Source organism: Capronia coronata (assembly GCF_000585585.1).
Source record: "Capronia coronata CBS 617.96 chromosome Unknown acBCG-supercont1.7, whole genome shotgun sequence".
Classification (NCBI taxonomy): Eukaryota; Fungi; Ascomycota; class Eurotiomycetes; order Chaetothyriales; family Herpotrichiellaceae; genus Capronia; species Capronia coronata.
In genome coordinates, this window is record NW_006912899.1 from 1,269,567 (window position 1) to 1,294,541 (window position 24,975).

At 51.8% G+C, this 24,975-nt stretch overlaps 12 protein-coding genes across 12 annotated transcripts; 5 read left to right on the plus strand and 7 right to left on the minus strand.

The window, feature by feature from the left end:
- Positions 1–569: 569 nt before the first annotated feature.
- Positions 570–2,174, minus strand: A1O1_08015 (uncharacterized protein; the record flags this gene model as incomplete). The annotated part of the gene is made up of 1 exon (XM_007728879.1): positions 570–2,174. The coding sequence occupies one exon, from the start codon at positions 2,172–2,174 to the stop codon at positions 570–572; it is 1,605 nt and encodes a 534-aa protein (XP_007727069.1).
- A 497-nt stretch (positions 2,175–2,671) lies between these two features.
- On the plus strand, positions 2,672–3,536 carry A1O1_08016 (60S ribosomal protein L16; the record flags this gene model as incomplete). The annotated part of the gene is made up of 4 exons (XM_007728880.1): positions 2,672–2,692; positions 2,800–2,935; positions 3,026–3,338; positions 3,401–3,536. The coding sequence occupies 4 exons, from the start codon at positions 2,672–2,674 to the stop codon at positions 3,534–3,536; spliced, it is 606 nt and encodes a 201-aa protein (XP_007727070.1).
- An 803-nt stretch (positions 3,537–4,339) lies between these two features.
- Positions 4,340–5,047, minus strand: A1O1_08017 (uncharacterized protein; the record flags this gene model as incomplete). The annotated part of the gene is made up of 2 exons (XM_007728881.1): positions 4,340–4,893; positions 4,984–5,047. 2 exons carry the CDS (start codon positions 5,045–5,047, stop codon positions 4,340–4,342), a joined length of 618 nt encoding a protein of 205 aa, XP_007727071.1.
- A 257-nt stretch (positions 5,048–5,304) lies between these two features.
- Positions 5,305–6,688, minus strand: A1O1_08018 (ethanolaminephosphotransferase; the record flags this gene model as incomplete). The annotated part of the gene is made up of 4 exons (XM_007728882.1): positions 5,305–6,173; positions 6,224–6,428; positions 6,486–6,495; positions 6,549–6,688. The coding sequence occupies 4 exons, from the start codon at positions 6,686–6,688 to the stop codon at positions 5,305–5,307; spliced, it is 1,224 nt and encodes a 407-aa protein (XP_007727072.1).
- A 1,161-nt stretch (positions 6,689–7,849) lies between these two features.
- On the minus strand, positions 7,850–8,833 carry A1O1_08019 (uncharacterized protein; the record flags this gene model as incomplete). The annotated part of the gene is made up of 1 exon (XM_007728883.1): positions 7,850–8,833. One exon carries the CDS (start codon positions 8,831–8,833, stop codon positions 7,850–7,852), a length of 984 nt encoding a protein of 327 aa, XP_007727073.1.
- A 612-nt stretch (positions 8,834–9,445) lies between these two features.
- Positions 9,446–9,961, plus strand: A1O1_08020 (uncharacterized protein; the record flags this gene model as incomplete). Its single annotated transcript, XM_007728884.1, has 2 exons — positions 9,446–9,603; positions 9,724–9,961. Coding segments are annotated over 2 exons (396 nt in total), but the record flags the coding sequence as incomplete, so codon positions are not given.
- Positions 9,962–10,145: 184 nt separating this feature from the next.
- A1O1_08021 (uncharacterized protein) lies at positions 10,146–12,030 on the minus strand (the record flags this gene model as incomplete). The annotated part of the gene is made up of 7 exons (XM_007728885.1): positions 10,146–10,390; positions 10,440–10,888; positions 10,941–10,997; positions 11,051–11,546; positions 11,605–11,684; positions 11,732–11,778; positions 11,833–12,030. 7 exons carry the CDS (start codon positions 12,028–12,030, stop codon positions 10,146–10,148), a joined length of 1,572 nt encoding a protein of 523 aa, XP_007727075.1.
- A 1,235-nt stretch (positions 12,031–13,265) lies between these two features.
- On the minus strand, positions 13,266–15,236 carry A1O1_08022 (uncharacterized protein; the record flags this gene model as incomplete). Its single annotated transcript, XM_007728886.1, has 3 exons — positions 13,266–14,131; positions 14,191–14,774; positions 14,842–15,236. 3 exons carry the CDS (start codon positions 15,234–15,236, stop codon positions 13,266–13,268), a joined length of 1,845 nt encoding a protein of 614 aa, XP_007727076.1.
- Positions 15,237–15,970: 734 nt separating this feature from the next.
- On the plus strand, positions 15,971–17,437 carry A1O1_08023 (uncharacterized protein; the record flags this gene model as incomplete). The annotated part of the gene is made up of 2 exons (XM_007728887.1): positions 15,971–17,244; positions 17,293–17,437. The coding sequence occupies 2 exons, from the start codon at positions 15,971–15,973 to the stop codon at positions 17,435–17,437; spliced, it is 1,419 nt and encodes a 472-aa protein (XP_007727077.1).
- Positions 17,438–19,089: 1,652 nt separating this feature from the next.
- A1O1_08024 (uncharacterized protein) lies at positions 19,090–20,007 on the plus strand (the record flags this gene model as incomplete). Its single annotated transcript, XM_007728888.1, has 1 exon — positions 19,090–20,007. The coding sequence occupies one exon, from the start codon at positions 19,090–19,092 to the stop codon at positions 20,005–20,007; it is 918 nt and encodes a 305-aa protein (XP_007727078.1).
- A 6-nt stretch (positions 20,008–20,013) lies between these two features.
- A1O1_08025 (uncharacterized protein) lies at positions 20,014–21,658 on the minus strand (the record flags this gene model as incomplete). The annotated part of the gene is made up of 2 exons (XM_007728889.1): positions 20,014–21,098; positions 21,157–21,658. 2 exons carry the CDS (start codon positions 21,656–21,658, stop codon positions 20,014–20,016), a joined length of 1,587 nt encoding a protein of 528 aa, XP_007727079.1.
- Positions 21,659–23,135: 1,477 nt separating this feature from the next.
- Positions 23,136–24,967, plus strand: A1O1_08026 (uncharacterized protein; the record flags this gene model as incomplete). Its single annotated transcript, XM_007728890.1, has 5 exons — positions 23,136–23,338; positions 23,399–23,935; positions 23,985–24,250; positions 24,302–24,791; positions 24,880–24,967. 5 exons carry the CDS (start codon positions 23,136–23,138, stop codon positions 24,965–24,967), a joined length of 1,584 nt encoding a protein of 527 aa, XP_007727080.1.
- Between the last annotated feature and the right edge of the window lie 8 nt (positions 24,968–24,975).

The following is a 24,975-nucleotide window of genomic DNA, read 5'->3' on the forward strand; positions in this document are numbered from 1 at the left end:
AGAATATGGTCAGAAAAATATATTCCGCGCCTGCGGAATCTGCTTTCTCATGAGTTCCAGGATCGAATTTCCCCGAAACAAGGCTTCTCCAGCGAGAGCCATGATCAGGAGATACCGGGTTTCATTGTAATCGAATTTCTCGTGACTCGTCTTCTCTTGTGGTGGACTAAACGGCCATCCCTTCGGAGCCTCATTTGGCACTGAGGATGATTAGGAAGCAAAGCTCGAGGTCTGTCCGCTGCGGTATGCATCTACACGGATGAACTTCTCGGCTCCGAACCCGCCGAAACTGATCATCTTATGACCAAGGTCAACAGGGTGTGGACGGGACCACAAGAAATGACTGCCGTAGATCTCGCTGGAGAAAATTCTGGCCGGACGTTGCAGAACCGTGAGTGCTCTTCTGACCGTTGAACGGATAGTTTCTTTTCCACTGGAAGCCGTCAAGCTCAGCACAGCTGCTTGGCATAGGACCCATAATAAGCTTGGTAGAGATGGTATCCTCCGCGAGGACTACCGCCTCAGATGGCAATGATGTGTTATGTCTTCAGTAGAGGTAAGTGCTCTGATCACGTAAGGTCCATTTTGTCGGCAAGGTAGTCTTGGTCACTCTCGGCGTCGAGTGTCGCTTTCTGCTGCTGCCACTTCTTCATTGCCGCATCGCCGTCTTTGCCCTTTTTCACGGCTTCAAAGTATGCCTCTCTCATCTTGGCATCGATGTTCTCTCTTTTCATCATCCTCTTCAGCCGTTTCTCCTTTCTTTTGCCCTCGACGTCACGAAATACCGCTATTTGCTGCTTTAATTTGGAGACTTCTTCTTCCAAACTTTCAACCTTGAACTTTTGCGCGTCATCGACAGACGAAGAATGGCCCGATACACTTCCCGATACGAGTTCACGCAGAGCTTCGTTGAGCAGGCTGCCAGGAATCCCAGGGCCGGTGATAGCAGCCTCGATGTCGTCGTCCTTGGATGTAGAGAGCCGATCATTGATCATGATGTTGAGGTGATATTTGGCAGAAACACCACAGGTTCCAATCTCGGATGATGACGATGTGAACTCGAGGTTTGGTTTAACAACGTTGAGGATGGTATATTCGGGCCTCTTCTGGTTGGCGAAGCCAGTAGGCTTGAGCATTTCGATGTTCGTAACAGGCTGGACAAGGTTGGCCACCTCATTCAAAATCCGATGTTTCGCAACATCCCAGCGAATCACCACGCCATTAGAATGCCCTGAAAGAAGGGAGGTGCCATCGTAGGAAAGTGTCAGGCAGTTTGCAGCACCGATGTCTTTCGCGGGCGCGGCCCAGGCGTCCTTTGTCAATATCTGTATAGGCGCCGTTCCTGCTGACTCAGGGTTCGATATTGAACTCTTCCCGGACTGTCGGAAGATGTCCCAGGCATGAATTTGCCCGTCTTTGCAGCCGAAATAGACCACTCTGTCTGCGGGATCAACAGCGATGCACATTGCCACGGTCGGGAGTAGTAAGGTTCGAAGAATCTGACCAGTCTCCATATCCCAGATGTAGCAAGTGCCATCCTCCGAGCAGGTCACTGCAAAGTTCGTTGTGATGTCTGAATGGCCGCAAGCAGCTGCAGTAACCGCCGTCCTATGTCCAGAAAATGTCCGAATCGGTGACTTCGACGTATCTTCAGCCCTGTAGCTTCCTCCGGGCTGCATAAAAGAAACGAGGCGTGCTAGGGACCAAACGTGAACACTCGTGTCAGCGGATGCAGAGATTATGAACTCGTCATTAGAAGTTATGCATAGAGAAGAGACCGGCTGAAGATGGGCAGCAGTGGACGTTGTCACTCTGCCAGTTGACACCTCCCACAATATCAACTTTCCCCCTTCTGTCCCAAGCACCAGAATTGAGGCTGCACGAGCGAACACTAGACTGTGGATTCTTTCAGGAAAGGGAACGGTTGCCTCCTGATTTCCTCGATCCCTACTGTAGACATTGACCACTGCTTTGTCGGCTTGTGCTGCGAAGACATGTGAATCACTGAAGGCAACACAGCCGGGTCGGGTGGAACTCTTCTTGTAGCCTTGTCGGAAGGTGTTTTGAGGCTGGACCTCATGGAGGAAGATGCCTACATCTTTAAGGGCGGCGCTCATGTGAGCGGGTACTTTATTTGCAGTAAGAGTGGCTGCAAGAAAGCTTTCAGTAAGCATTTTCAACGTTACGATTCTGACGGCTTCATGGTTGTCCTCAAACCTCCTTCAAAGACGAGTCTGGGAGGAAGGCCCTAACTGATTGATTCGCGTGTCTCGACCAAGAAGAAACTTTTCGTGTTGATGTTGGAGAAAAGCCAGGGAGAAAATATTTTGCAGGTCAGACAACCTCATTAGTGTGCTTGCTGTGTGCGTTTGGTCGATTCTTTTCCAGGAGCGCCTTGTCAGACGCAATCTTCTCGCTGGCACTTGGCAATGGCAGTAGTAGCAGCCTCCGAAGTGTCGCGGGTGTCAATTACCGCCACTGCACGTGATCGGATTTTGCCAAGTGCGCTAATTATATCGGCCTTGGCGTGCGTTCGCACACTGCACCACACGAAATCAGGACGAGAGTCAAGACTTTAGATTTCTAACCCCGACAAACAACTTCACGCCCTCGCCCAACCTTGCGATTCCGTTTTCCCATATCGACTCTTCGCAGGAGATTCTGGGACAAGATGTCGACCTTCGAGCCAGTGGTGAGTTCTACCGATGTTGGATGCAGCTGTGAGAATTAGTTGCGTCGACATGAATAGGTGTTGGATGGTCCGACGAACGGCGGCGGCTGACCAGTTCTTTCTTTTAGGTTGTCATTGATGGCAAGGGACACTTGCTCGGTCGTCTCGCCAGCACGGTTGCGAAGCAGCTTCTGAACGGCCAGAAGATCGTCGTCGTTCGATGCGAGGCCCTCAACATCTCGGGCGAGTTCTTCCGTGCTAAGCGTACGTTATTCCCGCAGTCTACATTCCAGGATTCTCTTTGGGGGGAAAACAAGTTCAACAGTCGCTGACATACCTTGGCCCGGCTCACAGTCAAGTACCACGCCTACCTCCGAAAGATCACTCGATTCAACCCAACCCGAGGCGGTCCATTCCATTTCCGTGCTCCAGCCCGCATTTTCTACAAGACCGTTCGCGGCATGATCCCACACAAGACCGCCCGAGGCGCCGCCGCTTTGGAGAGACTGAAGGTCTTCGAGGGTGTTCCTCCGCCATACGACAAGAAACAGCGCATGGTCGTCCCCCAGGCCCTGCGTGTCCTCAGATTAAAGCCCGGACGAAAGTACTGCACAGTTGGCCGATTGGCTCATGAGGTTGGCTGGAAATACCAGGATGTGGTTGCTAGGTATGATTTGGGCATGATCCGATTGTCAAGGTGTTTCTGTGATGTGCTGACCAGTGGACTAGACTCGAGGAGCGGAGAAAGGTCAAGGGCGCTGCTTACTACGAGCGGAAGAAGGTTGCGAGACGACAATTGGCCGAGGCGCAGAAGACTTCCGGCGATGCGAAGACCAAGGAGAAGTTGGCCGCGCTTGGCTACTAAACTCACCATATCATCAACTTGTGCCTGTGCACTGTCGATCGTTGTTCGCCTTCCGGATGATTCCCAGATCGCAAGGACTACTTGGTGGACGCGTCGTCATGGGCATGGGATGTGAAATCTCAAAGGGGGATTGCTGCGGGAAGTGGGAGTGGACGCACAACGTGGCAGTGGTGCGGGCGGAATCTCTCCCGATGACTTAAGACAAAGTCTCATCTGCACTGGGATGAGCAGGGCATGATGAACCAGTTTCGATGTTGTTGTGTACTGGCAGTCCATCATCAGGCGGCATGGATAATCTGTCGCCCGGGCATGCGTCATGCGTGAGGACTCATCGTTCAAAAACCCAAAAACACTTGCCAATGGAATGGCTATTCTACTTTTTCAGCTTAGATTCCGCGTGGCTTTGAAAGTGCTTCAGCTACGGACACCATGAGCAGGGAAAGACATAAAATGATGAAATCTGCCAAAGACGCCCTCGCTCCAGTGATTTATCGATCGCTCGCCCATCGCCGATCTGACCTGCTTCCAAGGAAGGTACTAACAGCATAGGTGTTTGATCTAGTAGCAGTTGGGAAGCCGTGTTCACGATGGCAGTCTCACGACCGAGTAACAGCGGAGCTGGCATTGATAGCTATGCGCGACAGCTGTAGCCCCTCCGCCCATGGCTCAATTGTCTCAATTGTCCTCAATTGTCCTCAATTGTCCTCAATTGTCCTCAATTGTCCTCCAATTGCAATCACATCACAAGATACGCCGACCAGCCCCGTCTATCGTACTGGCAACCTCGATAGGGGCAAGAGACCTCAGGAAGACGGCTTCTTCTCGTACCGATGCTCCAGTGAGAGCGAGTTGTCGAGAGTAGCACAGCGAGCGCATACCGTGATGCCGTGCATGGGAAATAGCTGAGCCGGCAAATGGCACGACATGCACTTCGGTGGCTCCGGAGGCTGGGAAGCAGATGCAGTACTGCTGGTAGGGACCGGCGGAGGAGGCGGTGGAGGCACGTGGACAGATGGCGCACCGGCCGTAAGAAGTGCAGTTCGATTGTCTTTATCGAGGCCTAGGAATTTCTCGTAGTTGATGGTGGTCTCCACGCCACGGATGTTGGTCGTGATTTGACCTTCAAAGATTCTCATCCGGCCATCATCGACACTGCAATTGGGTGGAAGCTTGTAGGTCCATTGGCCGTGACTGAGACTTGTCTGAGGTGTGTACGGAGTGGGTGGCTCGGGAGCGCCATACGACATGCTGTATGGAGGTGGTGGCTGCTTCATTCCCGAATGATATTGCTGAATGTTGCCGAAGTGTAGAACGTGGGGAGGTTGTGCTTGGGCTGCGGCAGGAGATGCAGTTGGGTCTGGTTGCGGCGGCAATGTCAGTGGTGGGCATGAGGATGACACTTTCGAACATGATCTTGTCTTGAGGCACAATCGGCGAAGTAACATACCAACACCTGCTTTCGCACTGCCCGTAGCACTGTCTGAAGGAGCATGTGGTTTCTCCGAAGACATGATTTGAGAAATCGTGCACCATGCAATGGCTGGTAAGATGATAAGTGGGTGATGTGTCTGAAAAAAAGGTCTCCAGGGGTTCGAACTGCTCAACCACACTATATACCCCGTCCGGCCCTTCAAACGAAATGCCCATTAGTGACTCAGGTCTCTTGAGATGAGTAGAGACATATGAAACCTCTTGTGAATGTGAAACTATCCGTCACAAGTACGGCCACGGCGTCAATTATCCGGGAGTTGTCCAAGCCCCAGTCCGATTAACTGGTCTTCTTCACTTCCCCGTCCTGTTTGTCTTCAACATAAGGATGCTTGATGGTCAGGCACCAAATGTCCAGGTAGTCACAGATCGTGGTGATCACATCATGCACGAAGCTCCCGTAGACACCCAAGGCAAGGCCAAGGGCGAGAAATATGAAAGCCACCTGGTAGATGTCGTCACCAAGAGCGCTGGGCCACAGTCCCAAGTGTGGGCCTAGGCTGTCGACCACCGCCAAAGCCAAGGGCAATATCAAGATGTTCTGGTAGGGAAATCTGTCCTTGACGAGGTGAGCCACAATCATTTGGCCGACGGAATAAGCGTTGACCAGCCCAGCGAAGACGATGAAGGGGACCAAGTGATAGTGCAGAATGACGGGATTCAGCCATAGATAGGCTGGGATGAGGAGCCAGGTGACAGTGATGGGTAACAGCCCCAGAAGTGGTTTGAAAGGGTCCGCGCCTCTTTCACGCCTGGAATCCATAACATTCCAGATACTACTGGCAGTGTTGAAAACAAGGACCAGCGCACCCCAGACCATATACCATTCGTTCCATGCCAACTGGTATAGAGAATCTGGCAGCAAGTCGCTCTTTGGTAGGTCCAGGCTTGGGAGCATAGGCTGTTGCCAGTAACTGGCACCTCCTTTTAGGAAAGTGAAGAAGTAGACCGCGACCAGAATCAGAACTCCTTCGACCGGACCGTTGATTATGCCCAATGTCAAGGTACGAGTGTGATATTCTTCCCAGGTCTGGATGTAGAAGGTGAGGATGGTACCAAAAAGGGTGAGAACCGTCTTCCAGGATTGGCCCAGGTTCGTAGCGGCTGCGAAAAGTAGGACCTCGAGGCTGGTGTTGCATGCATCGACACCTAACCACCTGTGTTAGCAAAGTTCGTACTCCTGACAAGGTCTTGCTGACCGTGGTCAAAGAGCTCGCCCAAGGGACCACTCTGATGTGTTCTCCGGGCCTGTGATCCATCCACTGCATCGAAGGTCTGGTACAGGAAAAGACCGATGGCCCAAGAGAGGTACACCCACGGAGGACAATCGGTGTCGAGCGAAGGGTTGTACCACAGCATTGTGAGAATGTTGATCACCACGAAACTGAACCCTGTCAAGGTGATCTGATCAACTATTAGCACGCGGACGTCTGCTGGGGGAACATTGGATAGATCGCGTACGAGATTCGGGCTGTCACCAAGGTCAGTACCACGCCTCAAGCTGGGTATGGACGGCAGACTTACGCCATGGACATTGGAAAGAGCTTGATTGCCACATTCGTATAGAATGGCTTGAGGATGTATTTCGATGTGAGCGACTTGTCCACCGCCGAGTATTTGTACTCGTGCAGTTTGGCAAGATTGCGCTGCCGTATGTAGACCATCTTGAAGGTGTGAAGTCAAGGAAGACGCGTGAAAAGCCGACACAAGGATAGGAAGCTCCCAAAAGGCTGCAGAGGGAAGAGTTTATTAGGCTAAGAGAGGGTGAAGGTGGTAACGTCGAGGTGAGGAAACCGGAGGATTGGAGAAGAAATATTGTTGATTCCTTGTTCCCGGTTCAAGTTCCTCGCGTAACTCTTTGTTGGCGCAGTTGCACGTCATTAATCCCACTACGTACTGACAATGAGAAATAGTAAAATACTACGACCTTAGTCACGCCTTAGGTAAGTACGTTGATGAGAGCTTCACGTGACTACCCCTATTCGTGAAATGCCAGTGGACGTCGATTCGAGTCTTGCAATTGCTTCTACTCGCCGAACAACCACGCTTCGTCCAGCGTCCAGAGTGTTCGCACTCGTTGAAGAGACCTTAATACCAGCAAGCAACGGGAGCAGGCTGTGCCTGTTTCTGTCATACCTCATGTCTTCTCCTGATAGACTTTCTCAGGATGTTGTAATGTGTACCATCTGGTTGTGCCAACCTACTGCATTGAATTGCCTGAGCAATAAGCAAACCAGCCTTTGACTTATGAGACGACTTAGACTTGACGCATGACGGGTGAGGCCACTATTGGGAGAGAGAACATGCGGCTGGTCACGAATCTACCTGACCCGATGCTCTCAGAGCGGCTGCACCAATGACTTGTAGGTATTGTCTGTTCATTTCATGGCAAGAGAATGGTCAAGGGGCGGCAGGACGCCTTCTCTATGTGCAGTGCAGAAGACGACAAAACAGATTGAACAAGTCCCACTGGTCCAAACACACATATGTAATGTGTTGTTGATCTTGATCTCGATCTCCGTCGACGCGCTGCCAGGGTCACTCCTTGCGCTCAGGGAGGACTCTTCCTGTAACAATAAGTGCCTCACTCACGATTGTCTGCAGTTTGCTCCTGGTCATCTTGGTGGCTGAATGGTTTTCCCATGGCTAGTCTCAGTGCGAAGGATCTCGACTCCTCCCCGCGATACCATCTTCAATTCTCTCTAGTTCTTCTTTTACCTTTGAGACGGGACCCTTCCAGCCTCTGTCAGCGCATTTCCAGCCAATGGATGCACCACCAACATGTGCTCATGCTCCGCCGCAACAAGCAGAAGCCATGTGAGACATCAATACCATCGCGGCACATAATCAGGCCAACGACTCAACTCGGTCCTGTAGCGACCGAGCACGTCACTCCCAGAATCGAAATCGACATCCGAGCTACTCAGTTTCTTGTGATCAACCTCACCATCGACATACTTAGCGGGGAAGGTCAACTCTTCAGACCAGCTCTCCACCATATCCTTGACGTCGAGAGGAAGCACAATCCTACTCCGCCCCTGCCACCAGGCAGGCGAGGCGACAAAGGCCAGCATGACGCGCGGCTCCTCCGTCAGATTCGGCATGCCGGCATGCCACAGCCTCAGGTCGCGAATGACCAGACTGCCACGCTTCGTGCAGGCCTGGATGGGCGGCGAATGCTTGCGCCGCTGTTCCAGCAGCTCCGGCCTGATGGTGAGCGCCTCCTCGCCTGGCTGGCGGTCGTGCGCTTCTTGTACACTGACGTGGTGCGAGCCTACCCAGACTTCGGTCCCACCGTTCTGCGCCGTCACGTCCACCAGGTTGATGTTGACGACATACGCGAATGGGAAGTACGCCGGATGCGCGAACTCGCAGTCCGAATGCACCGGCTGGCGGCCTTCGGCGGTGGCCTTGAGCGCCGTGTTGCCGTTGGCGTAGTGGATGACTGGCCGTGGGCCCAGGAGGGCAGCCAGCACTGCGGCGGCGAACGGGTTGCACCATACGTCCTTGAACATGAGTGCCTTTGTTGGCGGCGGCGCCTGGTCCATGTTGCGGGTGTTCTTGCCGAAGTTGAAGTGGTGGTCCGGGTCGTTGGCAATCTCGAACGCCTCGGGCGCTAGTTTGGAGTTCAACGTATCGAGGTGTGCTGTATCGATGGCATTGTCAAGGACGATGATGCCGTCTTTGTGCAGAAACGCAGCGGCTTCCGCGACAAGTTCCAGCGACGGCTGGCCGGATTTGCGGACATCTTCGGGAATGTGGATGGTGTGGATTTCTTGGTCGTAGATGGGAGTGCTATACGAGCCCATCTTGCTCTTAAAGACTTCGCGCCTGGAGGTTAGGTTATTGATGTTGTTATGAGCCGAGCACCGATAAAACAAGACTGATTCTGGCAAACAACGAAGTCTTCAAATGGCCTCCGTGCAGTCAGTAGCCAATGATCCCTATGTATATGACTGTGAACAGGGTCCTCCCTATCCGGCTATCCTGCTGCCGTAGCCGAGGAATGCTCGAGAGCAGAAACCAAGGTCATGACGATCGGGCTCTGCTTATCAGGCCCTTAGGTCTTAGCGTCATCTAGTCAATGTCGCGCTATTAACTAGGACAGGTGACTTGAGATAGGTAGTATGCATCATATATATTCTAGTGAAAGGCATCGACGGGATGACCCCGGATATGACCGCTGCGGAGACTGAAACGAGTAAGGGACGGACCTTGGGGTCCAAGGAGCGAGGGAGGCTGATCACTGTGGATTCCGAAGATCACCAAAGTATGGACCGTCATGGCACCAACTTGAACGGCTCGACGGTCTTTCCTTCAATGAGAAAACTCGTCTTGCACAAATGTCAGATAACGATGTCCTTGTCAATTCTCACGCCGCATCCTTTAGCCCGTACCTATTATCCCTCATGTAAGTCTTGATCGGCGGGAAGTTGAATCTTAAAACCGTGCAATCCGGTCTCAGCGGCGTCGTTGATGGGACGTTCAGACTACACTGTATCTTCAACGAAAACGGCCGTGTGGCTCTCCCAGAGAGCCAGGACTGGCTCGAGGGGCTCTACACTTTCCAGCGTTGTCAGTAGCCGACTCCGACTCCGACTCCGACTCGACTCCCTTAGCGACTCCATACCTTAGGCTGTCCGGAGCCGGATTAACTATCTTGCGGCCCTACTGTCCTGGGCTACTACTGCTTACTAAGACTCCGTAATAGACCCACCCTGAGAGTCGACTCCACCAGGAGTCGGAGTCGCCAACTGACAACGCTGCTTGAAGGCACCGGCGGCGACTCTAGATTCGCTGTCGAATTCAAGTTTGCTAAGGCCATAGGCACCATTGTCATCGCCACAACCTCATCAGCAGCCAAGGCTGGCGTATTGAAGAAACTGGGCGCTGATCATGTCATCGACTACAAGGAAGTGCTAAACCTCAACTGGGGGAATGTCTTAGGGCACCCATTTCAATACCCATTCTCGCGAATAGTGAGAGTGAGGCTATGGACGAGCAAGAGGTTTTTGTCCCCGTAGGATCACTTTCGGTGTCCGTTTTCTGCTTTGATCCATGCTGGTCCAGGTGTCTGGATTTTCGGTCGACGACGTCTATAACTCCTAATCCTAATTCTGCTCAAGTAGACGCCATAGACGCCAATACCTGAGGTCCTCTGTACCCCCTCCTGCCACGAATGACATACCAGATCCCGATGAAGATGGTTGAGCCCCCAATAAGCACAGAAGAATAGTTCATGTTTTGCGCTGTAACAGGCATGCTGTACGGATAACAGAAGATGACGATGAACACGATGATATACGCGCAGCCTGGGGGATGAATAGTTAGCTCAACTCGTCCGAATGACTGTATAGAATGACTGACTGATAGCGTTCACGATATATCCCACAGCACCCTTCATCCAGAATGGACCGGGGACCAGTCGTGACCGACGAGTCATCAGGTGCGGCAAGATGGCCGCGACGTAAGACGCGGTAAGCAGCACCACCGCGGAGCCGACAAAGGCGTTGAAGGCAGTCGTCGAGCCAACTTGAATACATCCCAAGATGGTCGACAGCACGCCAACCAGAACAGTGGAGTTGAACGGGTTATGCCACGTATGGTTGATCTTGCCGAAAATATTGCTGAAAGGCGTGGCCTCATCACGAGCCATGGCCCAGTAGATCCGTCCAGACGTCAGATAACAGGCAATTGTGCACGAGACACAGGGTAAGAAGATGACAATCAGTAGACCTAGCGCCCCCCCTGCACTACCGGTTGCTTGTCTGTAGAACTCTGCGAGGGGAAACGGAAGAACACTGGCGTAGATCTCGTCGAGGTCGGTGACCGAGTAGAAGAGTGCTATAAGAAAGCAGAGTGTTCTACACCTCGGTCAGCGAATATATGATGAGGTGTTTTCCATGAGACGCTTACGTGAAGAACCCAATCGCGCATTGGAAGAAGATTGCTTTAGGGATGTTGCGGCCAGGGCTAGATAGACATGTTAGTGCACCATACATATAGTGAGGATATCCAAAACTTACTTCGGGATCTCCTCGGCCATGTGAGTGACGGAATCAGTCGTCCCCACGGCGAAAGCTCCGTTGAGCATGCCGGCCAAAAAGACGAACCCAGGGCTGGAAATCCCCGTCTCGTTTTCATAATCACTCCAGACAAAGTCCGACGAGGCATATCCAGCTCCTGTTTGGGACGGCATAATAGCACACACCATGATGCTGATGAAGACGCCAGCAAGACTCAGAGCCATGCCGACAATATTCGACATTGGGAGGGCCTTGTTTCCGAGGAGGACGAAGAAGCAGCAAAGCCATGTCATGATGATGTAGGCCACAAAGGCATTCCACTTTTGAGGAACAAACTCTGGACGGAACAAACCATACATCGAAACCAGCTGGTTGCCCAACACGGAGGACAAGGATGCCACGCCGAAAACCCAGCCGAGGAAATTCCACCAGCCAGCAAACCATCCACAAATGCGCTGATATCGTGGCGCTGGGGTCAATGACGCCCAATGGTAGACTGTGTGCCGTTAGAAGCTGATCTGATCGTAAGACATTGGGCCTGGAGGTCTACTCACCACCACCTGCGGAGGGCACGGCTGAAGACAGCTCCGCGATCGAAGCACCAATAAACCAGTACATGACCGATACCACAATGCTAGACGTTGTCAGATCGATCAGACTTGGTAGGGAGGCTGCTCTTACAACTCGAAGATAACACCTGGCGCTCCGCCATTGTAGATGGCCACTGTCTAGAAAGAGTCTCAGTCTGTGCGCTTGCAGCTGGTCCATTCAGGTAGACCTACAATGGTTCCTGCAAGAGCAGCCCACGTATTCCCGGTCACCACTGCGACACCGATGATGCTGAGGAGCCCAAAGTTGCGTTCGAGCTCCTGCACGTGGCCTGAAGCATTGATCACGACCTCTGCACTCGACGCGTGGGATTCATCAGCTGCTGTAGCCGAGTCCAATGCAGCTGGCTTCTCTTTCAACGTCGACGCCATACTTGAATGGTGCTAAGATTTTGTGCTTGAGATTCATTCGCAGCATCAAACCTCTTTGTTGATGTGACAGACTACAAACTATGTATTTAAGCCCACACAGACCTGTGAGATTCTTCCTTAGGGCTGCAGGGCTTACCAAAGCGATCAAGCGGTCGTCATGGCGTACTCGATGCTAGCTTCAGGGACATCTGATACCCGATTACCAACTTAACAGCTGGATATGGAGATAGTGTAGACTTGACTAACCTTGTACCACTAGGTGTCACAATCACTTCTTATCTTTGCGACGGGGTTCAAAAGGCACAGGAGGTGGAATCATGAAAGGGAGAAGATATGCGCTATTCGTAGATCAAAGGCTGGTTGGTGGCACCACCTCACCCTCATCCATCGTCCTTCATCCATGCGACCGTCGGAATAATGCCTGGTTCGAGACCCTCGAACACGTGGCCATGTGGTTTGAGAATCATTTCCTCTGAAAGATAGGACATCGAGCCCATTCATGTTCTTATCTCGTTGGTTGACTAAGTCAACCTACCAACAATAGATATTGAGTTGCGATTGTTCACGGGCCCACGGCTGGGTTCGTAGAGTGGCCCTACCCTGTGAAAACATGACTCATGTCTGTGATGTACCATCGTTACACTTACATATCCATGAATCAGTAGCAGTTGAAGATGTCAATAAGCTTGTCTGTCATCTCGCGGTACTCGTGATACCCATCCCCTCATCAATACTTCGCGTGTGGTCCGTAGGTATGGAATGGTTGAATCTGCCATATTGGAAACGGTTGCGACTCTGGGCATCTAGATTCCAAAAAAAAAGGGTTTTGTTATGCGCGCATACCCCCTTCTCTATCCGCGCGTATCCTTCACTATATTGGGGTATGGATAGTGGTAAACTCCACATTTACAACAGATTAGAGTGATAATTACAGCATCTATAAGGTTTTCTATTTTTAACTAGCGTCAAAGATCCACTCTTGGCATTGCTTATCTTGTTCTACAGCACAGGCACAGCATAAGTACCTAGTACTACCTACTACCTACACCCTAGTAGGATGGTCACAACTCACCACATTGATAGCTCTTGCATAGGAAATAGTGACTCTAGATCAAACCATGTACGTGATCTTTGATGACTTTGCTTTCTTATGAATAATTACATTCTGCTCATGGTGTCTTGTATCAGAAATATGAAATAGCTTTCGATTCAGACATTCGATTCTAGCACACTGCTTACAGCTTGCCCATGAGTTGCGGTTGGCCCGAAGTCTCCTTGATCATATCAGCTGCCTTCTCCGCCACTGCATAGATGGTAGCCTGGATATGCGCGCTGACATGAAGTGGGAATACACTTGCATCCACGACCCTCACGTTCGTCGTGCCATATACTTTCAGTTTAGCATCAACCACGCCACCAGCATCGCGTGGAAGCATTGAGCAAGTCCCTACGGGATGCCAATCAGTAGTGGTATGGGCAGGGACCCAGGCAGCCCAGTCTGTCGTCTGTCCTTTCAGTGTCTCCGGAGGCCACACTCGTTTCTTAATGATGGACCGCATTGGCTCATGACGCCAGATCGTGTCGCCATAGGCTTGTGCCTTGATCATGATGTCGAGGTCGAGGCTGCCTTCTCCTTGGTAGTACTTTGGGTCGATAACCACTTTGTCATGTGGCGAGGAGGCGTCAATATGTATGGAGCCACGCGTGAAGGGATACTGAAGGATCTGCATCATGCTCGCGTACTTCTTGCCTGGCTCGGAGACGTAGAAGGGAGAGTAATTGCTGTGATCAAACATATACTCCACTTGCCCCAATGAGTATTGTGGGAGAAACTGGCGGCTTAGCATCTTATCCAACTTGTGGAGGGTCGAGTCTCGAGGATGACTCGAGGCAAGATCCTCTGCGCGGCGAAGGAATTGCCCTACTTCCGGCGCTGGAATCATCTTGCTGAGTGGTAGATAAGCCATGGATGCTGGGGTACATGTTAGGAGACCCGACTTTTGTGTCTCGTAGAGCCTCAGTGCCTCTTCCAAGAACTTCGGATCCGCGTAATTGTCGGGTGTAACGATGTCAGTGTCGATCTCGAATACAGTCATTGTCACTAAGTATCATGGTCAGCTATACCTCACGTTGATAAATGATCCAAGGGCTGCGACTGACTCATATGCTCCTGCAAATTCTCTCCGACGTTGATGTTGGCCACACGTGGAGTGATCCCGGCCTTCTTCAGGATGGCCGGGTTCCCAACACCGGATAATTCAAGCAGCTGTGGAGATCCGACACTTCCTCCACAGACAATCACTTCTTTGGAACACGGTATTGTGAACACAGATCCTTGGTACTTGATCTTGACCCCAGTGGCGGTGAAATCTCCGCCACGTTGTGTTTCTGACATGACAATTTCCAACACATGTGCCTCGGTCAAAACATGCAGGTTCTCCCTTCTTGCATTTGGCCGATAGTAAGCACTGGCAGAGTAACTTCTCGTCTGAGTCTGAGGATCGAGGCAGGCCACCGACGTCCATGCCCCTATATTTGAACCTCCGAAGTGAGATTTGTTGGTGTTGATTCCCATGTTTTTCAACGTGGAATGCCAGTATTTATGAGTCGGTGCTATATGTGAGGGATACGCTGTACTGACAGGACCCGATCTACCGTGGTCCTCCGGCTTGAAAAAGGTTTGATGATGAGACTCGAAAGAAGCGGGCGGTTGATTCATCCTCTCGGACTTTTTGAAGTAGTATCTGTGAATTTGAATATTAGTCATCGATGCGTCTTCACCGAACCGAAGCAGACAGGCAAATCACTCACTTAAGCTGTTCCCAGTTCCATCCTTCATTCCCAAGTTGCTCCCAAGCATCGTAGTCTTCTTTGGCTCCTCTGTTCCACACCAGGAAGTTCATTCCGCTGGTCCCTCCCAGCATCTTTCCCCGGGGCCATGGCAATGATGCTCCCTTGAGGCCTTCTTGAGGAACCGTGGCAAAAGCCCAATCATATTTCGTGCCAATGGTTCTACCAAAGTTACCAGGAATCGACACCAACGGCTCATCAAGCGCCGAGAATCCTGCTTCTATCACTCCCACCACGACATTGGGGTTCTCGCTGAGACGTGCTGCAACGACGAGGCCTGCTGTCCCTCCACCAACGATCAAGTAATCGAACTTCGATGTGGCAAAGTCCTTTGGTAGCGCGCTGAATGACTCCATGATTCGCAGCTGACCTGTGATCAGATTGGAAAAGACAGTCAATAGACGATGAGGTCACAACGCGGAATTTGCGTATATTGTCGGTCGGAAACAGACATTTTGAACTCCTCTGGGGCAGGATTGGAAGAAGCCATGCTACTGCTTGTCGATCATGGCCGGCGCATTCGACAACGGCCGTCGGATTCCATATCGGCCGTCGGATTCGCCTAGCTGTGTATATCTCGACCCTTAAGATAAGGTACTAGTTAGCTAAGGCAACACAGGCGTCGAGATAGGGACATGTCCCCTTTTGGAATGAGATGAAACCATTCTCCACCTTTCAACCAATGGGGTAAATCTTCGGCTACGCAGTTCGTTATCAACAGCTGACTGAAGACTTAGTAGCATGCTGTCGTTGCGGCACAATCCTTAGATACCTACGACTACTACTCAGTAGTGCATCATGAAGAGCTACACTGCACTCCATGGAATGTTCAAACTAGTCTCCAAAAGTGCGGATACTCCGCATCTAGGTGCGGTCCTGTTGATAAGGATGGTGCTTTTAGTGCACCTTACGGTGCTGATTCCAGCTGTACGACCTATAAGGTAAGTGAGCAAGGTTTGTTGAACGTTGCAAAGCCTTCTCAGCTTCCCTTTCATTGATTCTTGTAAGATCCTGGAGACCGCACTGAGTTCAAACATTCCTCTACATCATCAAGACATCACATCCCTCGTTATCAAGAAGATACTTTACCATGAGCGGTCAATTTGTGGTACCGCTGATCATCAACGGTGAAGATGTGAGATCGAAGGAAACATTCCCCATTGTCAACCCGAGGACAGGCGAGACGCTATGGCAAGCGGCCAGTGCAACGACAGATCAGGCCAACGCTGCAGCGGCAGCCGGCCAGGCGGCATTTCCTGCCTGGTCGCAGATGACATATCTCGCTCGCCGCGATGTTCTCCTGAAGGCCGCCGATGTGATGGAGGAGCATCTCGAGGAATTGAAGCGCTATGATTGTGAAGAGATGGGCGCTGAGATGTGGTGGGCAACATTCGACACTGCAACGGCTATGGCAATGATTCGCGACGTTGCCGGCCGCATATCAAGCATTGAAGGCACGTTGACACGCACATTAGAGCCCGGGTCTATGGCCATGGTCATGAAGATCCCGTATGGTGTGGTGTTTGGGATTACTCCGTGGAACGCAGCTTGCCTATCCGCGGTACGCTGCATCATCTACGCACTAGCGGCAGGAAACACTGTCGTCCTGAAGTCCTCTGAACTCTCGACACGACTGCATTTCCTGATTGGCGACTGTTTCCGAAAAGCCGGTTGCCCTCCTGGAGTCGTCAATGTGATTGCCCACAGCCGCGAAGCTGGCCCAGCCGTAATTGGAGCCCTGATTGAGCACCCCGCCATTCGAAAAATCAACTTCACAGGATCGACGGCCGTTGGAAAGATTTTGGCCCAGCAGGCGGCCAAAGCAATGAAGCCCATCTTGCTAGAGCTTGGTGGGAAAGCTCCGATGATTGTCCTCGAGGATGCAGACCTCAAGGAGGCTGCACACGGTGCTGCCTTTGGTGCAAACTTCAACGCGGGACAAAACTGCATGGCTACCGAACGCATAATTGTGATTGAATCTGTCGCGAAAGAATTCGAGGAGGTTTTGAAGGCAACATATGCTGAGCTATACCCCGACTCCTACCAGCCTCAACCTGCGGTCCAGCTGGCTGGAGCCAACAAAGTGAAATCCCTTGTGGACGAAGCTCTGGCAACTGGATCTGAGATTATGTTTGGCAAGAAGCCCGAGGGAGGCCAGGTCATGCATCCGATAATACTCAAAAACACCCAAAACTCCAAAATCCATTACGACGAGACCTTCGGACCATCTGTCAACTTCGTTGTAGTCCCATCCGTGGAAGCGGCCATTGAGGCGGCCAACGATACAGTATATGGCCTTACAGCTGCGATCTGGAGCAAAGACCTGGCGAAGGCGCTCAAAGTTGCAACGCAGATTGAGAGCGGGTATGTATCTCGTCCGATGAGCTGAATCTTTGCTAACAATGGTTTTAGAGCTGTCCATATCAATCACATAACGGTCCATGACGACCTGACTCTACCCCACGGTGGTGTCAAGGAAAGTGGGATGGGACGATTTGGTGCTAGCTGGGGTATCAACGAGTTTTTGACTCTCAAATCGATAACGTTCAAGATTTGAACTAACTTATCCTTTGTGTTGATATAAAGCATTGATGTTATGATTAGCTTGACTACCAGCAGCTCAATCGCTTCTTCAGTTCTCCCGATTGCCCTGTGATATTGTTGAGCCAGCGGCGGTCTGTGCTTGATATTCGAGTTCCGGTATTGAGCGACCGGGCTGCTCGACGTTCCGTCCTCCATAGGGTTGAATGAACAGACACAAATTGTAGTTGGATATAAAAGAAGATTCGAGGAAATCAGCTGGAATTCATTGATTAGTCCTTCAAGTGGAAATGTTACAATCTCTACTTCGTTGCGTGCAGAGATACGATCTATTTCTATCGGCCATCTTTCCCCCAGCAGATTCTCTCCAGCCAACCAGCCCTGGCAGTTGGTCTTCAACCATCTCTCGCAGAGCACAACCAACAAGGGTCCAATGAACCTCTGTTACCCCATGGGTTCAACAACTTACTCGGTGACTCCGCTGGCGCAGTACGGATGTCAAAGGCTATGTTCGCGCATGGGATATAAGATATATGGTTGCACTCTGGGGGGTTATCCCTCGCCTCGTATCCTGGATGGGCAGAGAGTGCATTTATCACCGTCGACTCCGACTCCCTCATCTCACACAGAGTCGGCTCCCAGGGTGGGTTTATTATAGTAGGCTGTAATTGGTAGAAGGTATAAGAGCGTCTAGTAAGCAATAGCAAGCCGAGGGTAGTCAGGCCGTAATATAGTTAATCCGACTCCGGATAGCCTAAGGTATAAGCGAATAGGGAGTCACTAAGGGAGTCGACAGTGGAGTCGGAGTCGGAGTGACTAACTGACAAAGCTGGCATTTATCTCAAGGGTATGTACCGGATTGCAGGATGTCTACAACAGGTCGTATGTGTGATGGCCGCCTTCTTTGTATGATAAGACTAATTCATGGTATCGAATAGGGAGCGTGGCTGGGGTGTGCTCTGTCTAGATCCTAGAGCGAACCGTGTCTGAGGCCTTAGGATTGGTCTCATCCCGGCCAACCTGCCGAGACAGCGTGCTTCTTAGGTTTTAGTGTTCCCTAGTTCAACGTCGCATTGTCGACTAGCACGAGTGACTTGAGAGAGGCACGATGCATTACGCATGTCCCCGAAGGCGTCGACGTGAGAACCCCGGATATGACCGCTGCGGAGAGTGAAATGAGCAAGGGACGGACCCTGGGGGGCCTGAGGAGGCTGTTCGCTTCAAGTTCGTCATGTCGACGTCTGGCGGCCCGGAGGCAGAAGATAGGGTGGAGCACTCAGGGGTCGGCGCCAGTCCGTAAACGTCTGGATATTTCCTTTTTAGGATTACCCGCCCCCTTCCATTCTCCTCAGCTTGACATAAGGATACCACTTCTCCACGTCTCGTGGTGAAGGCTCACAACTCCTCCCAATGATATCTCCTTTCATACTAAAATTCCCTGATCGATCCAGACATGATTACTCCTAAATCGCGCTTCGCGATGCCTGGGTTTGTAAAGCTCTGATATTCCCAACGGTTGGTAATCACATTCAAGGTATAAAAATACCTCTTCCCCTCACACAGGAGAAATGCAGTAGACTTCTCTCTCCCTCTCAACCCACAGGAGCAGCAAACCATCAAGAAGTCCACCAGAGTTAAATCCAGTTCCGGTCTCAAACAGCTTTGGACATGGCAGCTCAAACAGCCGTCACCCAATATGTGACGGCCAACAATGGCGTTCGCTTCGCTTACCGCCGGATCGGGACGCAGGATGGCATACCACTGGTGATGCACATCCACTTCCGCGCAAACATGGACCTCTGGGATCCTCTGTTCGTCAACACCTTGGCCAAGGCCAGACCAGTCATCATCTTCGACAATGCCGGTGTCGGGCGGAGCACGGGCGAAGTTCCAGACACCTTCCAGGGTTGGGCCGACGACTTGCTCTCGTTCGTAGATGCCCTCGGCCTTAGCAAGATCGACCTTCTCGGCTTCTCCATGGGAGGCTATGCCGTCCAGATGGCTGCCTTGACAGCACCACAGCTCATCCGCAAACTGATCCTCAGCGGCACCAGTGCTTCCAAGCCTTCAGTCGAGCATGTCGCTGGTGTGGTGTGGCCGCGTGAGGACGCGCCAGCAGCGCCCATCAAAGCTCTCAAAGATGCAGTGACGCAAGACGAAGTCAAGGATGCATTGGCTTTCTCGTTCTTCTACCCCGACGAACCCGGCCGCGCTGCTTTCCAGAAATACTGGGTCCGGGTGCAGGAGAGGACAGCAGAACCACTCATTCTCGACCTTTTGGATCGCGACGGTGGAGCGAAGCGTCAATTCGCTGCGGCCATTCATTCCTACAAAGACAATCCGCGTGCGTCGTTCGGCAGGCTGGGTGAACTTATGATGCCGGTCTTGGTGGCCAACGGGGACAAAGATCTCTTGATCCCGACGAGCCGCAGCTGGGAGTTGATGACGCAGATTCCAACCGCACAATTGATCATCTACCCTCGCGCTGGACATGGTTTCATCTGGCAATATGCCGAGTTGTTCGCAACTCATTTGAATATGTTTCTTGACGGGTCCGAGTTTGACAATTTCTTGCCCAAGTTGTGATTTGGGTCACTCAGCGGACCGAAGAGGAGATTCAACCCAACTCCAAAGCTTTTTGCCATAGGCATCTTGAATACCATCAACCCACATGATCTGCTTGAGTTGATTTCTTGCATCATTCCATGTATTTGGCCCGCCACGCGAAGTCTGATAGTCGTGCAGCCTCCGCGCATACCATCCCTTGTCTGGCGTGGCTGAGGACACCAGGCCACCCATGAAGAGCATCCAGAACAACAGTGTAGGTGGTATCACTCTCAGATGCAGGCTGGCAAGAGACGTTCGCATCTCTCCAGAAAGAAGGGTCGCAGATGACTCCATGAAGGGCTTTTCTCTTGTCAGGGTCTGAACAAACACCAAGCCGGTGAGTCTGCAGAGCTTCTCTACGCCGCTTTCTTCCAAGACGTTGGACATAAGCATGTCATGTTGGATACACGTTAAGTCTTCATCGTAAGCTCTTGGATCGAGGGGAATCTGCTCTTTGGCTGCTTGGTCCAGCGTTCGACACAGGCAGGATAGTTGAAGGAAAGCCTCGAAAAGCCTTGACGACAGTCGGAGCCCCGCAAGCATAGAGGTGAGAGCCTCGTTTGGTCGCACGTCAAGAATCATAGCACGGTCGAGTGGAAGAGTCGTTCGCGGTGGGCGAGGCAACCGAGGCCGAGTCAACGTGTCGACAGCGCCAATAATATCGGCACGATATATCTTCATTCGCATGACGTCCTGAATTGACTCTACTCCTCCTCGGACGTGAATCATCTCAGACATGCCGGCGTTGTGCATAGCCCACTTGTCATGGTGTCCGAGTTGATTCTCGCTTAGTGCTAAGCATGACACAGCCCCGATTGTCACGTCCGAGAGAGAGTTGGTACTCAATCTGCGATTAAGACTGTCGAGGATGACTTTCATAAGGATCTCGGAGTCTTTGAGATGTCGATCCTGGCGACAGGCGCGGTAATGTTGTGCGGATGAGAATAGTATAGTATGAAGCAGAGTCTTGTCCGACACTGCTGCAGGGAGCCACACTGTCTGAATGGGATTATATTGGAGAGGGATGTATTTGCTGATCGGAAATAATGCAGCGGCCACATGGGTAGAGTCTGTGTATTTGACAGTTAGACCAGGGGGGAGGTATCGGAGTTGGGATCCCCGACTCACAATAGCTAACGAACCCTTGGAAAGCGCTGGCTTCGGGCTCAATGAGCGAGTATAGCGGAGACGCGGTACCGGGAACATGATCTCCTAGAGTAGACCGAAGCGTCGTCGTGCCGGTGTGCTTCCGACCACTAGACAAGGGACTTTTTCTGCGAGGATCCTTTTCCTTGCTTCTACCTATCGCATTCGGGGTTGTTGCTATCCGCTTCTTTCCTTGCGTTTGTCGCGTAGGACTGTCCGATCTTGAAGGTTCGTATGACATGAACTGCAATCCTGTAGGTGCACTCTGGGTCTCCTTCGTGGCTGAGCTCACGTCCCGCTTGTAGTGTGACGATGCAGTGTTGACTGAACTTTTGGCCACAGTGATGGTGACTTCAGGAGTCCTAGATGGCGGCCCATGGCCTGCAAAACGCCCAGATTTCGTTTTCAACCTCCTAGTGCGTCGTTGCCAGCTTCGGTCGACCATGAAGAGAGGCTGTGCGGGGAAGATGACCACCTCAGCCATGTTGGGTCGAGTTAAGAGGCGAAGATAGGATGAAGCGATCCTTGTCACACGACCGTCATGCAGGCCATCCTACATGCTCCTCTCGATCAAGCCCATTGCGAGACCTGTATCCAGAAGCAATTGAAACATGAAAGACGTAGGCAATATGGCGTTGTAGACGGTGGAGCAACAATGTAAGTAGGTGAGATGATTAATATTCGAAGACTGGATGTCATTGAACGCGGAGTCATTCAGAATATTGCGGTAATTTTATTTCCGCTATCGCAGCCTTGCCTCGGTTCATGCCATCCACCAATGGTGTTCTCAGCCTGATCACAAAGACGACAAGCTGCCCACAGTACAGCAAAATCTACTGCAACAAAGAAGAATCCCTTGGGGAAGACCAATGCCTTCCAGGCCTCACAGATGATGGTCATTGTTTGCAAAAGGAGTAGCCCCTCCATGCGACTATGTTGTTATAACGTCAGGGAGGCAGTCCGTTCCAAGGAAGGATAAAAGAGTCTCAAACTGCCGCCTGTCCCTGAGGGTATCGACGGCTGGCCATTCCTGCGACATAGCTATGTAGACAGATGGAGAGGGCGCCTGTCTCAAGGAAGGATGCAAACCTGAGAAAATTGTGATGTGTCTACCGGACCTAATGACTGGTTAGGGCTCCTGCGACAATGTCCTGCACCAACATGGAGAGCGCCCATGAATCGTCAATCACACATCACCCTGAGCAAGCCATATCGACATACTGACTATTTGGACTGCTAGTTGATCCTGTGAGCCTTAAAGCGGTTCCGGTGTCCTGCTCTGTCGGCAAATACCTGATGTAAATATGGCATGTATGCTCCTCCGTATGTATCAATACTGCACTTGATGCCCTTCTACTCAGCCGTGGATCAGCCTTGTAGTTCTCCATGTCACCCCCCTGTTGCCCCCGTTGATCGAAGCTATCTCTCTATCTCTCCAGCTTCTCCTCCTATCAAGGTGACCGCAACCGATAGAGCAACTACAGTTATCAACGGTCATCGCACATCCCCGCTCAAAGCCTCAAGATGCGGAAGTCTTCTTCGAAATGGGTGCTCGCTTCAAGGTAGCTTCGCCATCGCGTTGCTACTAATGCACACAGGGCAGTCGGTCCGCGTTGCAGATTGGCCCGTGATATCTCGCGGCGACTCCCTCTATCATGAACACCATCCAGCTTCACGAAGATCGGCAACGTCTTCTTGTATGTCAGGCCGACAACGAGCCACCATCGGATTATGGCGGTAAGTTTATCCAATGACAATTGTCTCGTAACGGGTATTCGGCCGCCTCACCATGAATGCATATCTATACCAACAGCAGGGGTGATATGAAGTTGATAGAGGGCTTCGACCTCTTATCTCCCCGACAGCACGGAGATGTATATCAGTTGCTCAGTTCCTGCCCACATGATACCCTCCTGTGTTCTCGCTTCCCACCCTTGCATTGTCGCTGGCAGTCATCGAAGATGGGGAACCCAGAAATAATGGACAAAGATGTCGAAACTAACAAGGATGCGGCTGCCATGATAGCCACTGCCTCTCTCGAAGACCTCGATGCAGAGGCACGTGTCGCAGCAGACGAAGAACATGGCCATTCTTTCTTCCAAGCCGTCAAATTGTATCCTACCGCTGTCGGATGGTCTCTGTTCTTCTCCCTCGGTGTTATCATGTAAGCGGGATCAATCTTGCAATACAAACTGAAGAGACGACCTGACGCCTCGCTATACAGGACAGCATTTGACCCGCAGCTTATCGGCCAGCTATACGCTACCCCAAAGTTCCAGCGAGACTTCGGGTACCTCTACAAGGGCAACTGGATCATTTCGGCTCCGTGGCAGACCGGCCTGAGCATGGGCAACCCAATCGGCCAGGTTGTCGGGGCTCTCTTCGCGGCGTACCCGATGGAATGGTACGGGCGGAAGCTTACGTTCGGGGCGTGCGTCATCTTCACCACGGGCTGCGTCTTCATTCAGTTCTTCGCCAGATCGCTTTCCGTGCTCCTGGCAGGGGAGCTGCTCGGAGGCCTTGTGCTGGGATCCTATGCGGTCATCGCTCCGGCGTACGCGTCGGAAGTGTGCCCCCTGGCGCTGCGAGGTGTGCTCACATCCTGCACAAACATCTGCTTCGTCATTGGCCAGCTGCTCGCCAACGCTGTCATCGCTGGAACCCATAAGCTCGACACTCACTGGGCCTACAGTGGCGCTTTCTGTGCCCAGTGGTTCTGGCCATTGGTGATTCTCATCGGCCTACCGTTTGCTCCAGAAAGGTAGGGTCACCAGACTACTTCTTGGCTTCGCTTACTGACATTTTCCCAGCCCGTGGTGGCTCCAGAGGAAAGGTCGAATCGAGGAGGCGGAAAAGGCTCTGAAAAGACTAGCCTCGCCCGATGTTGACGTCAAACCTACCCTGGCCATGATCATCGAGACGGACCGGCTCGAAAGAGAAATGGAGTCTGGCTCGACGTACTGGGACTGTTTCAAGAAGATCAACCTTGTTCGAACAGAGATCGCCATAGGTGTCTACACCATCCAGGTGCTCTCAGGCATCTACCTGGTTGGTTATGCCACTTACTTCTTTGAATGTAAGTCCCATTTTTCACATGATATACCAACCACCACTAACAGCGCCGTAGTGGCCGGGCTACCGACGGATCAAGCGTTCAACATGGGAGTCGGCTTCCTTGCCATTGGATTCGTGGGCACCTGCCTTTCCTGGGTGATGCTGATTTATTTCGGTCGGCGAACTATCTATAATTCGGGGCTTGCCTTGTTGGCCGTGCTGCAGTTCATCATTGCCATCCTAGACTGCGCTCCCAATTACGACAGTCGGCCAGCGATCGCATGGGCGCAGAGTGTGTTGATGCTGATCTGGAATTTCATCTACGATCTGTCCATCGGTCCGGTCTGCTTTGTGTTGCTTTGTGAAGTCTCGGCAACCAGAGTCCGCGGTAAGACAATCGCACTGGCCACCGCCGTGCAAGCGGTTGCAGGGATTGTCATGACGGTGTGCATACCCTACATGATCAACGCAGACCAAGCCAACATGCGTGGCAAGCTCGGCTTCTTCTTCGGCGGCCTTGCAGCTGTGTGCCTGCTGTGGTCATACTTCCGAGTTCCCGAATTGTAAGTCACTCCCTGCGATAGTGGACTTGAAAAACAATACCCATCTTGAATACTACCGAATACTGCTAACCATGACATGAATCTACAGGAAAGGGAGAACGTACCAAGAAGTGGACATTATGTTTGAACGGGGCCTGAAGACGAAAGAGTTCAAGGACTACGTCGTCACAAGATGAGCATGCAG